This window comes from Danio rerio, chromosome 3 (genome assembly GCF_052040795.2).
Source record: "Danio rerio strain M-AB ecotype USA chromosome 3, GRCz13ab, whole genome shotgun sequence".
NCBI lineage: Eukaryota > Metazoa > Chordata > Actinopteri > Cypriniformes > Danionidae > Danio > Danio rerio.
The window spans coordinates 58,553,959-58,570,766 of record NC_141023.1 but is presented as its reverse complement, the minus strand read 5'-3'; the positions used below and the strand labels follow the sequence as shown (position 1 = coordinate 58,570,766).

Sequence of the window (16,808 nt, the reverse complement as noted above, 5' to 3'; positions counted from 1 at the left end):
TTAAGGTTACAAATAAGTACATTTTTCTTTTTACACACGCATTGTTTCAGTGTTTCTTTGTTTAATTAATTTCCCCTCCTTCCTTGGAATGCAGTAAATCTCGGCCGTGCTGCGTTTGAAGCCATGGCCCTGTTGGTAAACCAGATCCATAAGAATTTGGAAGGAAACCAGGACCATCACGGCCGCAACAATCTGCTGTCCTCCTACATCCACTACTGCTTCCATCTGCCCACAACAGAGCCTGTGTCTCCCCCTGCAGGTGAGCTAGAAACACAACCTTAAATACACAGAAAGCTGAGATACATTATGCAAAACTTGTTTCTTGGTAGGAACTAAAATGTTCTGGGTTTTGAAAATACGATGACAACAACAATGCTTAATTTGGGGGATTTTGTTCAATATCTTGAAGTTGTGCCTTAGAAATATTGAATTGTTGTCAAAACACCCCACTGATTCATTTCTTTGTGGTTTATTATTTATGTTATGAGTAATTGGAACATTTAACCCTAGTAGCTGGATGATTGTTTAATTTTATACACTGATTACGTCCCTCTTCCTCCTTCAGTGGGAGCTGCAGCATATGATCTGCCCATCCACTATGCCACGCTTTCTAGGGCCACATCAAGACCCAGTGCCCTGCTGCTGTCCCGCTCTAAGAGCATTAGTAACTCTAACCCTGACCTGGCCTCTACCCCCGCCACTCCTGATGAGGAGGTGCAGAGGATCATCGGCAGCAAGGTGAGCAAGGGCTGCTCCTCTACCTTCTTATTTGTTGTTTAAGTTACAGCAGATAAAACAGCTTGTCTTAAAAAGTTAAAAAGTATTAAATGTTGTAAAATCAATTTAGATAAACGTAATACCCTTGAAAAGTATGTAAAAAGTTTAAATGTTATATTACAAAGTATAACATTTTGTATAAATTTTGATTATACAATGTATAGTTGTAAGCTAAATTTATTTGCGAGTATTGGGATGCTGTGCTGTTAACTGTATGAAATCAGTTAAATCCTTCCAGATTTGACTTCACTGCTTTTTTTACAGCATTAACCAAGGCAACACTGTTATTCCTGCTGTAGTATAGTCGCCACCTTCTGGAAAGACCATGAATTAGCATTTTTTTCAGTATATGAATAATGGTTTTGTTTAGTGCAGTTATGTTTTATGTAGCGTAGTTTCAGACTTTTCAAAATTGTAAAACTTCCTGTTAATTTACTCAAATTCATAAAATTAAGAACAAATTTTTGTTGAAACTGCTGTCTCTAGTGATTCACAAAATGTAAGTCAGCTGCAACTGTCAATTTTGGGGTCAAAAATCTTCTACAAGCTAAACAAAACTATAGCACATGGCTTCTGATGACAAATTGAGGTCTCATAAGGTGAAATGATCAATCTGTTAAAAAAAATTACTGTTAGTTACAATGAAATTACATCTATTTCTATAGTCTGATTCTTTTATTTAGTCTTGTCTTTTCAAACAACTTGTTTCTGGTTCAAATATTGTATTCATCAGTTCATTTACATAATTAGGCAAATAATATAAATGGCTCATCTCATATTGTCGGTGGGCATTGACTTACATTTTATGAATTGCCAAAGACCATGGTTTCAGCTAAAAATCTTCTGTAATATTACACCAAAGATAACAGGCAGCTACATGGTGGATTACCCGAGTGTGTGTTAATTAACAACATTTGCTTTGTCAGTTATGCCTTAAAGAGAAAATGCACTGAAAAGTGCAAAATAAGATCATAAACATATAGTAAGTATATAAGTGTATGTGTAATTGTTAGCAATTTCTTTTCAAGGGGATCTATTATGCAAAAATCACTTTTTTAAGGGGTTAAAACACAGTTGTGTGGCAACAGTGTGTGAATATAGCCAGCTACTTATTGTAAAAATCAATCAATTCTGATTTTGTTTAATCTCGCTTTATAAAAACAGTTTGCTGAAACACTTAGACATTCTTCCTTTGTACGTGTCTTCAGAGGGGGAAATTCCTGCCCATTAATGACAGTTTCTCCCTCACTAGCATAGACAGCCTTTAGTGAGAAACAGTCATCCACCATTAGTGTTTTCACACCATGATCAACACTTCTTTTTACATTTTCAGTTTTTTTTAGAGATATCGTTAGTCCTGTTTTAAATCTGCCATTATGCTGATGCATAGGTGTTTGTAGCACTGTCCTCTTATGAAAAGAGCACAATCTCGTTTGAATTTAAAGTGACAGTCACTAAAACAGAAACAATAGATTATTTGGTATTAGGTATTTTGAGCTGAAACTTCTCATACATACTCAATTTTCATAATTTTTTTTTGCATCTTGCAAAAAGATTCATAATAGGTCCCCTTTAGGATACAACTCTCATTATTAATAAGTTGTTAACTAACTTTTTGCCAAAGTAAGCTCCTAATTCACTGTCTATTAATAGGTAGTAATTGGGTTTAGGTTTTGGGTAAAATTAGGGATGTAGAATAAAATCATGCAGTATTTGTTCTTGATAAGTACAAGTAAACACCCAATATATCAGTGTTAGGTAATAAGCCACTAGTTAATAGTGAGGTTTGGTATTTAAAGGTCCCATGAAATGCTTTGAAATGTGCATTTTTTTTATTTTTTTATGTTTGCATAATCTCAGCAAAACAATGAAAAAAGGGTGGGACAAAAAGTAGCTCCTCCCCCTTTAAAACAGCCAATAGTTTGGTTTTATCACAGCTCTGCCAGTAAGCATAGTTGAGATCAAGCACATTAAATGAGAATGAGAAGCATCTTGAAGGTTGAGGGGCATGTCAGATACTATAGAGCATTTGATTGGTCAACATTTAATGAGAAAAGTATGAAGTATGAGGTGATGTGAAAAATCATTGACCGATTTAGTTGGACGTGACAAACTAGAAGCTTTAGATGTTTGTATTAGTTTGATATTTTCTAAACATAATGTTTTGGAGTGCACTAGCTTAAATCCTTAAAACTAACCGACTGAAACTTGCATCTAAACATTTTTATTTTTATTTTACATGACCTTTAAGCCAAAGTGTTATTAAATGCTGAAAAATTCCTTTTTGACTTGATTTAGGAAGTAACTGGATGAACTGATTAAATAGTAAGCTGCAGTTCTGCTTTTGATGTTGTTTGTTGGAGTGATGGGTAAGCCTGTGCGGTGTTTCCTGCACCAGCTGTTGATCACTCTGCTTATGTCTGTACTTTGTTTTTACTGTGGTACAGCCTCTTTCCTGGCTTCCCGCTTCTTCCCACCCTCTTCTCAATTAATTCTTGTTCCTGCGCTTTGTCTCCTCCCTGCGACGCCTGTGTGTGGCTGTTGTGCCCTCCCCCGTGTTGCCCTGTGCTGTTTGTTTTGTGTCGTCGATGGATGAGCAGGGAATAGACCGCTCTCATTCCTGGGTAAACTCTGCTTACGCTCCAGGGGGCTCGAGGGCCGTGCTCCGCCGGAACCCCAACTCGAGCTGTGAGCTCAAGCAGGTGCCGATCAATCCCTATAACCTAATGTCCCGCTCTACTGCCTCAAACCATACACCCTACTGTGTACCATCCTGCATCACCCCTTCAGCATAACATCATTCATTACAATCTCTTTTATTTGATGCGTGTTTTTATTTGATGTTCTTATTAATACTATTTATTCTCTAAAAATATACAACCTGTCAAAACCTGATACTGTCAAAACCTAAACCCTAACATTTTTTTATGATTACTTTCATACATTTAAAGGAATACCTCACAAAATAAAATCTGTCGTCATTTACTTTATGCTATCATTTACTCTGTCCTATACCCTAACCCTTTACTTTTTCTGAACATTTATGAGTCTCTTTTTCTGTTGAACACACACAAGATATATTAAGAAATGTTGTACCTGTACCATTGACTTCCATAGTATTTGGTTTTTCTGCTACAATCTCAGAAAAAATGGTACAATGTTGTACAAAAGTAGGTACAAACCCTTGTGACTGGGGCAGTTCATTTTTATGGAACAGTATTGTACCTTAAGACAAAGAAACTAATTTGTAACTTTAAGGACATGATTTGTACCATGGGAAACCAAAATGTTTTTAAAACCTGCAGATAAAATATTGCGCCTTTCTCAAAGGTACAAATGTGATAAATTAAGGTACCGCTATAGTGACAAGACACTTTGTACCTTAACAGGTGTAACTGTGTTCCTTCAAGAACTATTTAAAGGCATTTTGCTATTTCCAAAATGTGTCAATTTATTGTCAGTAAATATAAAAAATCAAATGCATTTTTAAACAATTTTTTTTAAATAATGTTTCTTTTTGTGTAAACGCACCTTTTCCATTTACAATAATGAATAAAAAATACATTAACATAAATCAAATGATTTTTGCTAAATATTTCACAGCACTTTTTATTTACAGAAACACATTCTCCCATGTACAATATAAAATATATATTTGTTTTCAATTTTCACGCAATACCTTTGTAATCACTTTAAAGTTAATTAAATTAACTTAATTTAAAAACACTAATAGAATTATACAAAATTATTGTAAGGAGATATGTACAATGTTTGATCAGTTTTACGATACTAAAATGTCTGCATGAACACTTGTGCAGGAATTTTGTCAGCTCATGTGCACTGCCTAGTGGAAAGCAAATACCAAAAGGTGCAGATATTTATCAGAAAATGCTTACCAATGTTTATTAAAACTGCCTTAAATGTTTAGTTTTACAGTTTTTTGTATTATAGAACTTAATAATTCATGTTTTTAAGTTTCTTTAAACTATATGCATTTAAATGATAATTCATGTTTTAATATAGAAATTATTCATAAAATCACTTTGCCTTTCCATTAATATTTATTTTCATAGATATTGTAAAAAAGAAGGAAATGTCTGACACATATGTACCTTTTATATGAGAACAATTGTGTATCTTCATTTTAATTTGTACCATAGGAGTATCATAAGAGATTTTTTCTGTACTATATAAGGTACAACTTTTAAGGAGCATTATTTGTACCACTGTGTACCTTTTTTTCTGAGTGTATGAAAGTCAATAGTCAAGACGTTTTTGTTTATTTTAAGTCCCTTATGTGAAGAGCAATGACAAATCAATATCCCCTAAGCAATTTTGGTTCAATTCTGGATTTAGATATTATTATATATTTTGTATAGTGACCTCCTAAACTGCCTCCTCCTACTGCTACAACAATAAACACTACCTCCAAATGCAGGATGACATGACAGAGTTTGTTGCGCTGTGTCATCTGAGGTAAAACTTATTTAATAGGGTTCAAAGTGGAGTTTCCCAGTTTTAGTAGAAATTATTTTAAATATTCCTATTTTTACTTTAGTTTCCGAAGAAGTAACGATTTTTATTCTCTTGAGCATGAGATAGAATCAGTGTTTTAGCCGCAAATGTTTTATGCAATATTTTAATTTTGAGCATAAAGTAAATTCATATCAAGGCTAGTTTTATTCTTGTTACTGTCTTAACATTAAACTCTAACATTACATACTGTACAAAACATTTAACCCTAACATTACCTGTTACCGTCTCAACATCTTAATTAGAATTTCTCTTACTCTTAATGCTAACAAGTCTTGCACCATATCATCACTTCAGTAATCATCCTCAGTATACTTTTGCCAGCTTGGCTTCTGTCTATTTGTCTCTGTTTTGTGTGTAAGAGGTTGTGTAGTCTTGCCTCTTCTCATCATCAGCTCATCTCTCTCTCCTTTGTCTGCTGTATTCCTTCTGCCTGTCAGTCAGGACAAACTTTGCTAGAGGTCTATCTACAAACAATACAAACTACATTACATACTGCCTCATGCAATAGAAATATATAGTAAATGTTACGTAAAGTTGTAGACAAAATGATTAGCTCTTCTGTGAAATGTTTCAACACATTTTTTAAACAAAATAGTTTTAATAAATAATATCAACCAACCAATTTCTTTTTTTCTTTGCTGTGATTACCGTTCATAATATTTTGCTAGGTACTTCATAACTTTAAATAATAGTATTCAGCTTAAATTGCCATTAAAGGGCATAAGTAGTTAGTGTAATTAGGCAAGTCATAGAACTGCAGTGGTTTCTTCTGTAGCCAATCAAGCAAAATAATATCTTAAGGGGGGTAATAAAATAGACCTTAACAGTTTTTACATCCATCCATCCATCCATCCATCCATCCAACTGACTAACCAACCAACCAACACTGAAATAATTAATACAGCCAACCAAACGACATTAAATATAAGCCAGCCAATTTACCAACACTAAAAGAAATAATACAACCAACCGACCAATGCTGAAAGAAAAAGGCTAGCCACCCAACCAACCAACCAACACTAAAAGAAATAAGCCAGCCAACCAACCAGTGCTGAAAGAAATAAGCCAGCCAACCAACCAACCAACCAACCAACACTAAAAGAAATAAGCCAGCCAACCAACCAATGCTGAAAGAAATAAGCCAGCCAACCAACCAATTAACACTAAAAGAAATAAGCCAGCCAACCAACCAACCAACACTAAAAGAAATAAGCCAGCCAACCAACCAGTGCTGAAAGAAATAAGCCAGCCAACCAACCAATGCTGAAAGAAATAAGCCAGCCAACCAACCAACCAACACTAAAAGAAATAAGCCAGCCAACCAACCAGTGCTGAAAGAAATAAGCCAGCCAACCAACCAATGCTGAAAGAAATAAGCCAGCCAACCAACCAACCACCCAACACTAAAAGAAATAAGCCAGCCAACCAACCAGTGCTGAAAGAAATAAGCCAGCCAACCAACCAGTGCTGAAAGAAATAAGCCAGCCAGCCAACCAACCAACCAACCAACACTAAAAGAAATAAGCCAGCCAACCAACCAACCAACCAACCAACCAACCAACACTAAAAGAAATAAGCCAGCCAACCAACCAGTGCTGAAAGAAATAAGCCAGCCAACCAACCAATGCTGAAAGAAATAAGCCAGCCAACCAACCAACCAGCACTAAAAGAAATAAGCCAGCCAACCAACCAGTGCTGAAAGAAATAAGCCAGCCAACCAACCAATGCTGAAAGAAATAAGCCAGCCAACCAACCAATTAACACTAAAAGAAATAAGCCAGCCAACCAACCAATGCTGAAAGAAATAAGCCAGCCAACCAACCAATTAACACTAAAAGAAATAAGCCAGCCAACCAACCAACACTAAAAGAAATAAGCCAGCCAACCAACCAACCAACACTAAAAGAAATAAGCCAGCCAACCAACCAATGCTGAAAGAAATAAGCCAGCCAACCAACCAATGCTGAAAGAAATAAGCCAGCCAACCAACTAACCAACACTAAATGAAATAAGTCAGCCAACCAAACAACACTAAAAGAAATAAGCCAAACAACGAACACTGAAATAAAAAAACCAACCAACCAACACTTAAAGAAATAAGTCAGCCAGCTAACAAACACTAAATGAAAATAAGCCTAACAGAAATAAACCAAACAACCAACACTGAAAGAAATAAACCAACCATTCAACCAACCAACACTAAAAGAAATGTCAGTTAACGAAACAACAGTAAAAGAAATAAGCCAGCCAAACAACCAAAACTAAAAGAAATAAGCCAGCCAAACAACCAAAACTAAAAGAAATAAGCCAGCCAACCAACCAACATTGAAAGAAATAAACCAACCAAACAAAAAATAAAAGAAGCCAACAAACCGACACTAAATATATAAGTCAGCCAACCAACCAGCACTAAAAGAAATAAACCTGCCAACCAATCAACACTATAATAAATAAACTTGCCAACCAACACTAAAAGAAATAATTCAGCCAACCAACCAACACTAAAAGAAATAAGCCAATTAATCAACACTAAGCGAAATAAGCCAACCAACCAACACTAAAAAAATAGCAACCAACAATAATAGAAGCCAACCAACACTAAAAAAAGTCAGCCTGCCAAACAAAACTGAAAGGAATAAGCCAAACTGAAAGAAATAAGATTTTCTACAGAAGAAAAATATTATAGGAAATGCTGTGGAAATTTTCTTGATCTGTCAAACATTACTTGTGATATTTAAAAAGTGATATTTGAAAAGAAATTCAAATTTAACAGGAGCTTTAATAATGGAGCTAATAATTTTGTCTTAAACTGTTTGTGTGCGATAAAATGCAGATGATCCTCTGCAGATTGATTCTTTTTAACTCATTTTTGTTTTTAAGAAATAATTATTTTCATCATTAGCTACTTGTTAAAAGAGTACTTGTTTGTACATGCACATAGTTTGTTGAATAAGTTGTTTCATTCTGTACTTTAACAATCTATTTAACTTGAATAAATTGTTATTTGCTTATATGAAATTGCTTTAATATGTGGGGGAATATAACAGTTTTACAAGAAACATGAAAATATTATAGCTAAGCAGTAAGCATAACCATTTTAGTAAAAAAAAAACTTTAAACATAAGCATGAAAACTTAAAAACAATGAACTTACTTCAATCATAAATACAATGTTAAACATTATTTTTATTGTTAACACAATAAGTACATTGTAGCAAATTATTAATTTCATTATAAGCACATTTTAGTTAAGGCCACCTAGTATAACGTGGGATCAATTTATTTATGCATAGCTCTTATAATAAACCAGATAACCAGACACAATCAACTGATTGTTATCAGTCAGCTAACCGCAAAGTTACCCCTTTCAGGGTTACACAAGTCTTTAATTAACCTGTCAAAGGTTATTATGCATTGATGACCACATGACTCTTTATTAAATCTGACACAACTTGGGTAGAGTTTCATTATTTTGAGTTTGTAAATGGATATTTTTTAATGCATCCAGCAGGCATTGGCTCATCCTCTATTTGTTTTCTTTGATCTTCCTATCTTCCATTCTTCATCATCATCTTCACTGTCGTCATCACCACCATTCTTCTGTGTTCACCCACTGGTCTGCAGGCCAGTGAGCGAGCCTGTAATCGCATGTCCGCCTACATCGAGACTACCTCCCTTCTCTGTCCTCCCTCCAGGCAGATCGCCAAGAAGGTAGAGAACAAACTCATGTTCATTCATTCATCCATGTACTCACCCATTCAATACGCCGTCTTTTTCATGCACTTATACTGTATCATTAAGAGTTCTGACTTAATTGTGTGTGTGCGGATGTGTCTGGTTCAGCATATGGTCATGTTTTGAAATGATGTTCATCTGCGTTCAGCTGCTTCATGAAGAGTTGGCTCTGCAGTGGGTCGTGAGCACCAGCACCGTAAGGGAGGCGTCTCTGCAGCAGGCCTGGTTCTTCTTCCAGCTCATGGTCAGTCCAATGAAAGTGTTAGTTTGATTCTGTAACAAAACAAATTCAGTTTTGCGTTAAAAAATGAAGCTCTATAGAAGATAATGGTGTCATTGGTTAATTTAGCTGTGCATTATCATTTCAATTCAGTTTTTCTCCTCTTTGGAATGTTACTTTTTATTTTTTTTGTCTTAAAGTGACGGTTCATAAAAAAAAAAATAAAAAATAAAAAATACATCTCTGTCAACGATTACTCACCCTCATGTCTTTGGAACACAAATTAGGATATTTTGCATAAAATCAGAGAGCGCTCTCATCCGCCATAGAAAGCAATGATTTAGATTCGATCAGAAAGGAACCAAAAACAACCTCAAAACAATCTGTATGCTTCCAGTGTTTCAATTGGAATATTATAAAACTAAAAAAGAGAATAGTTTTGTGAGCACTTGAAACAATTATAATGCCTTTAGTCAAAAGTTTTCCCTCTCCTCAGTGTCAGTATAGGGGTCTCGTTTACAAGCAATTTACACTGAGACCCCGTTGTACCCCAGGTGCACGACTTCTTTCATTTAAAACAAAGCATATGTGTCCAGAAATTTACATCAGCAACGTGACCGAGCTCGACACATAAAGAGAACATCGCTCTTGTAAACCTTAAGTTCACCCTAAACTGACACTGAAAAGGAGAAACTGTTGAATAAAGTTATTATTAATTTTTATTTCATGTGTGCACAAAAGTATTCCTGTAGCTTTATTCTGGACTATGATGGATTTCATCTAAAATATCTTAATTTGTGTTCTGAAGACGAACAAAGGTCATGGTGGGTTGGAATGACATCAAGGTGAAAAATTATTAACAGAATTGTTTTGGAAAACTAACCCTTTAACTATGACTAAATAAGATTGTTCAGTGGTTTTGTTCCACCAGCCTACATTAACTCTTTAACTGGCATTGTAATCACCTAGTTGACCTCTTGTTCATATACATAGATATTTACGTTAGATGTCACCTACACTATTGTTGTCTATTGGAAGATAAGTCGATAGAGCTGCCATTTTAGTACAAGGTAGTGCTCCTTTGAAATGAATGCGGGACCAAGGTGCAGTGGAGGACAGGCCATTCCTAGCCAGAGATATATATGCATATATACATATATCTATAATCGGGAGTTTTCACTATCGATATCCCTGCATCTCAGTGTCCATAATATCCACCTGTCTAATCTAAATTGTATATAACATTTGTAATATTTAATAATTTAGGGTGGACAGAATGCACATTGAGGTGCAGGCACTGTTATTTTATCAGTAGGCCCACTCGGAATCTACGCGCACAGAATTCCGGAGATTTTCAGCAGATTTTTAGCCCATCATTAATTCTGTTTATTTACTTGAGAAAATGTGTGTAAATCTATGTTTATTCAGTTTTTAAATTAATTTCAGTAATATTATTGTCTAATATGAAAATGTTCATCTGATTTATGTACAATACAGTTTGTAAAGTAATACTTTCTGTCTTTTAGTAGATAAATATTATATGACTGACTTGCTTTGTTTACCAAATAATGTGGTTCTAATTGTATTTGCATTTAAACATTAAATAAATGTTAAAAAGATATTTTATTTTTATTTCACATAAAAAGGTTTTAGTTATGATACTCCCAAAATAATTCCACAGAAATAGCAAAAAACGTCTGCAGATTACATCTGGCCCTGGTTATCAGGCACCCTTTTACGTTACTTCAAAAACTAGACGTTACTTCACTTAGCTGACAATAATAAAAGTTTCTGGCACTGCAGCATCTTCTTGTCATACTTCATTTACTTTGTTTTCTGATTTTATTCAACAAAACTAAACATAAGCTTAGTATTTAGTGTGAGTTGGTGCTAGTTTGCCTTGAATGTATTATCTATCATTAATAACGTGACTTGTTGAGCACAAAAGTTCATAACCTACAAAAACATAAAAAATGAAATCTTACCCATGAAATGTGATGCCTTTATGCTTTTTCTTTATTTGCTAGTTAATACACTTGTACGCAGTGCAGAAGTCCAGCATCTTTAGATTGGTTTTAGTCTTGACTAGTGCGGTTGAATGACATATCTCCTGGGGAGCACTGTACAAATGTGGAGGCGATGTTGGTGCATGCTCAGGGTCTTTATGCGATATCTAGTGTATATATTGTAGTCCATGTACTGTACAGTAGGCTATCATTAAATAAAACAACTTATATTGTGCTTAAGGGGTGTCAGAAACACAATTTAACCAAAGAAAATGTTTTCTTAGTTTGGAAGTTAAAAGGTTGAGTTTTAAACTAAGTAAAAAAATCCAAAAGATGTAAAATTTGAGTAACATGTTCAAAATACTGTTAAAGCGTTCTTTTTTCTTAGACACATTACATGATTATGGACAAAGCTGCCTTTCCATGTTGCTCAGAAGATATATTTTTGTACTTTCCTGTATTGACTGCTACTATGCTTTATTTTCTATACATTTGAATGCTAAAATGCTTACTATAACCAGGATAAGTATCATATCACTACAATTATCACCACAATTCAGTTCAAAATGGGCTAGTCTTTTAAACTGAGAGTTACCCCAAATGAAAATGAAAAAACTTCTTTTTTTAGATGAACTATCCCTTTAATTTTAAGTTTAATTTCAATCAATTTTGGGCATGTGTGTTTTGAAACACTTATATTTTGGTGTGTTTTTTAAGTCAGGATTGTATCGCTCATTTTTCTCTGTGTGATAACAGGTGAAGAGCATGTCCCATCATCTGTTCCTGTCCTCACGCCTGGACATGCCCCGACGCCAGCGCTTTCCAGACCGCTTTGTGGATGACATTGCAGCCTTAGTGTGTGCCATCAGCGCAGACATAGCCAGCAGATATCACAAGGTATAAAAAGAAGATCTCATTTTATTGCTGGATCTGCAGAGATAAGAGACAGATTGAGACTTTATGATGCTCTCTTTTATGACTCCTGTTATGAAACAACAGGAAGCATGCTTATCCCATATCTGTGTGTGTTTCAGGATGTGGAGCTTGTGGAGAGGTTAAACAGCAGTTTGGCCTTTTTCCTTAATGACCTGCTCTCTCTCATGGATAGAGGCTTTGTTTTCAACCTTGTTCGCTCTTATTATAAACAGGTACATGCGAAAACACACATCCTTTGTGGGGTTTTTTTGACAGTGGTGACATGTTTATTGTCCATGCAGCTGAATTAGGTTTTAAAGAGATAGTTTTCCAAAAATGTAAATTTTGTGATCTTTTACATGCCCGTTACTTGTTTCAAACCTTTATTATGTTCTTTTATCTGTTAAACACAAAGGAAGATATTTTTAAAAATGGTGTAAACCTGTAATTATTGACTTTCCAATGTATTTGTTTTTCCTTCATTTCTTTCAAACCTGTTTGAATTCTTTTCTTTTGTTAGATGAAAGGAAGTAAGACCAAACGCTGGATAAAAAGCAGCCATTGACTTCCAAGGTGTTTTTTGTTCCTACTATGGGTGTCAATGGCTGCTTTTTCCAACATTCTTCGGAATATTTTGTTTTGTGTTGAACAGAAGACATTTGTAAACATTTAGAACCAATTTAGTGTGAGTAAATGAGGAAATGTTAATTTTTTTTTGAACCGCCCCTTTTTCCCTATTGAGACAGTGAAATGGCTTCATGACCAAAAAAAAAAAAGTAGAGGGGACTTTTATTAAACAAGAGTTTATTGGATTGCTGTGGTTTCCTATCGGTGGATCTCATATGAGGTTATTGCCCTGTCTGCCTAAATAATGCAGCTTTTTTTTTCTTTTTTTGCTTTTACAATTTATATGGATACCATAAATACAACATGATTATTCTTTAAAGGTGGGGCTAAACATTTATATGTACACCGTGATCTACATTTGTTAACTTTCTGCTGCGTTGGTGACTAAACGATGTTCATGTTTCTATGTATACGTTTTTCAGTATAGCAAGCCTAATTGAAATGCCTGCTCTAAAATGAATGGTTTGCTTGACATTTTAGAACATATGGTTTGCAGGTGGTTTAGTGCGCTAGATGTAAAACAGCACATGTGAATATGACCACTTTAAGAAATCACTGTGATGCGTTTGTCTTTTCAGATTAATAATAAGCTGCACACAGCGCAGAATCCCAGCTCTCTAACAGCGCTGAGGATGGACTTCATCCGGATCATCTGCAGTCACGAGCACTACGTCATCCTCAACCTACCCTGCGCCACTCTTAGTCCTCCAGCATCCCCTTCACCCTCCACATCTTCCACCACCTCACAGGTACTCTTACACTGTAGACAGTAGTGCTCTGTACTGCCCTAACATACCTTTTTTGTTTATTTGTATAATTTAGTGTATTTATATTATTTATTTATTACTCCAAACCTTTTAGCTGACTCCCAACGCCCAACACCATGTAGCCTCCAGTTTAAAAGCCTTTCGTCCCACCCACAGTTTCATAGTGAACTTATTTTTTTAACTTAAAAAGTATTTATATCAGTCACCACAAGAGACTACTTTCTATCAGCTGCTAACTGAGCATGTGATGATTATATGACATGTTGTGAAAAGGCACACCATAGGGCTGCACGATAATGAAAAAATCTGATATTGTGTTATTTTATTGTTCTGCTATAAATATTGCGACATTAATACAGTTTTTACAAGATCTTTTTGACAGTCTTCATGGAAGCCTAACAGTATTTAAGTACAGAAATTAAACAATCACAATGCTTTGCTTACTTAGCTTTGTCTCGTTTGTAGTCCAAATATTCAATAATATATAGATCAAGTAAAAATTTTGTTTTGTTTTCAACAGACTATATAAGTCAAAGTTAAGTAAAGTTATCTTGTTTTTGCTTTGAAAAGTAGATATTTGCAGTAGAAACAAGACAGGATTTCTGAGTGGGAATTTTGCATAAATCCTATATACATAATGTACAGTGGTCCCTTACTATAAACTTTGGTACACCTTTCGTCGCCTCGCAATTACGCAGAATTTTTGCAGCGCATCCCTTAAGGATGGAGTCTGCTTTTCTGCACAGAAGCTAAATAGCTTTATGAATCTTTTGCTGACAGAAATAAATGTTTGCTCCTAACAGGTTTTGATCTTTGGTTTTATTTTATAATACCTGGCCTTTTTTTATATATATATATAAAAGTTTGAACTTTGAGAGTTTTAAACAAGAGAGAAAAGTGTGAAAATTTTAATGCCTATCTAAGAAAAGTTTATAAGGTGTGTAATGAGGGGTTTTACTGTCTTAAAACATCCATAATAATTGTAAAAAATAAAGCTGACTACTTTGCGGATTTCGCTTATCACAGGTTTTTTTTAGAACTTTTAGAACTCCCACGAATAACAAGCGACCACTGTATTAATACAGTGAATAAATACAATTCTGCAGCTCCTAGTTAACTATAATTCGGACTCAACATTGCATATCTGATGATGTGACTATTTTTAATGGGTATATTACGATATAGATGCCGAAGCAATATATTGTGCAGCCCTAGCACACCAGGACATTTTTCAGTTCCTCCAGTATTTTGCTAGTCCAATATTGTTTAGATGAAAGAAAGTGGAAAAAAGTTAAATATTTGAGCATTTTTACAAAAATGAGAAAAGACATCACAGAATCATTTTCGGCTGCAAATATAATGAAAAATGTTATTGTAAAATCCTGGTGCGATGGTTTTTTAAAGGAATTCTTTATGTCATACTGCTTTTGAGAAATAACTAAGAATGATGGATGTTAATTTGACTTTTTTTACTCCTCAAGCTTGACATGTTTGTTTTGTTGGATGTGGCAGTAATACAGTTTGGTTTATTCCACTCTTGCGAAAGCCGAGTGCTTCGTGCTCTGCTGGGTGGATTAGAGAAAATTCTTTGCTGCAAATGTTTAAACAAATCAATCCCATTCACATAAACCTCACAAATGTAGAGTTTTAGTCGTGTTTGTAATTGTGTTTCTCACTGTGAAGTTTAAATCCTGTCATGATGGATGTTTTATTGCTCTCTGCTGCCACATTAACACCGTATATCAAGCTGGACACTCAAAAGAGTTTTTTTTTTCAGGGTGTAAATTGAGTTTCACTTAAGCATGTTATCCTTCCCGAAATCAGTTATTTTGCTTGTTATCTTTTGTAGAGCTCTGCATTCTCCAGTCATGCTCAGGATCAAGGTGTGGTCAGCATGTTTGAGCTGTCAGTGCCATTTCGCCAGCAGCACTTTCTCTCAGGCCTGCTGTTAGCTGAACTGTCACTCATCCTGGAGCCGGATGGAGAGAGGTTAGAAGCTCTAATACACTCAAATACTCACAAGATGACATCCATAGCAGAATCAGCAATCACATCCATTCTTGTTTTCTGTCAGATGAATGGTAGTTGTTAATTTCATTCTTGCTCCTTCATGCTGTATAATGGTGTTGGATAGGTGGTAAGGGTGTGCGTGGGGTCTTAAAAAGTGTTAATGTCTTAAATAAAAAAAAATGTATTGACCTAAAAAGTCTTAAATTCACTAAAATATGCTGCTTAAGGTCTTAAATCTTTTTAAACAGGTCTTAATTTCCTTTTGTCCATGTAAAACTACCCAATTGTATATGAAAGTATATGTATATATTTAGAGTTTACTTGTTTTAGCACATTATTTCAAAGATCTGGCTAAGAAATGGTTCAATTTTAATTGGACAAGTAAAAAAAAAATCCACTGTCCATTAGAAAGAATTATTAGCGTTTAGCCCTGTAAAAATGTAGAATTTAATTCAGAATTGTCTTAAAGTGATCTTAAATTTGACTTTGTAAAATCTGCAGAAATATATGTAGTGGCTTTTCTTTTTCTTTTTTTTAAGCATTAATCATAAAACTAACCTATAAACAAAAATCCATCATAAAACTAACCAATACACCACCAGGGTGTTAACAAGTCTTCTGAAGCAGATCAATGTGTTTTGTATCAAAAATATTGCTAATTTTTAAGTTATTAACTCAAGTCACTGACATCCGGTGGCTTCCGAATATACATTCTAGACTAGTGGTCCATGACCATAGCCAATTCCTGGAGGGCCGCAGCTCTGCATAGTTTAGCTCCAACCACCAACTCATACCTTCTTAGTAGTTTAAAACAGTCTTCTTGAAGCCCTTGATTAATTGGATCAGCTGTGTTTGGGTTGGAGCAAAACTGTACAGAGCTGCGGCCCTCCAGGAATCTAGTTTGAGACCTATGTGTTTGTTCCTATGTACAATATAAAACACATTTATAGTGAAAAAGCAAAAGTGATATGTTAAACAGTAACACCATGTCCTAACAACACGTGTAGCCTCAATATATCAAACACACCACACCACGGCATGAAACATTTAAATACAAGCCACTCATTTAAATACCCACCACAGGACTCCTGACGAAATGGTAAGATTTAAAATCTATTTAATACAAATTTAACCTATTTAACTTTATTAAAAGTACATTGGCTGAGTACTGATCTTCAGGGTTTCTGCAGGGTCTTAAAAAATCAAGTCTTAATGT

General features: G+C 34.9%; 1 protein-coding gene across 5 annotated transcripts in view; it reads left to right on the top strand.

Annotated features, from left to right (window-relative positions):
* dock6 (dedicator of cytokinesis 6) overlaps window positions 1–16,808 on the top strand; it is a 111,829-nt gene that overhangs the window by 59,149 nt on the left and 35,872 nt on the right. For 3 of the 5 annotated variants that reach the window (XR_015481346.1, XR_015481345.1, XM_087245242.1), the window contains exons 21-29: window positions 95–259; window positions 566–738; window positions 3,378–3,479; window positions 8,937–9,023; window positions 9,196–9,291; window positions 12,030–12,170; window positions 12,308–12,421; window positions 13,394–13,564; window positions 15,432–15,571. Coding sequence is in view for 3 of the 5 variants with exons in the window: in XM_087245242.1 (XP_087101368.1) it covers window positions 95–259; window positions 566–738; window positions 3,378–3,479; window positions 8,937–9,023; window positions 9,196–9,291; window positions 12,030–12,170; window positions 12,308–12,421; window positions 13,394–13,564; window positions 15,432–15,571 (1,189 nt within the window). In the remaining 2 variants the exon portion in view is untranslated. The remainder of the gene's footprint in view (window positions 1–94; window positions 260–565; window positions 739–3,377; window positions 3,480–8,936; window positions 9,024–9,195; window positions 9,292–12,029; window positions 12,171–12,307; window positions 12,422–13,393; window positions 13,565–15,431; window positions 15,572–16,808) is intronic. The other 2 variants (XM_087245244.1, XM_087245243.1) reach the window with 2 other exon arrangements.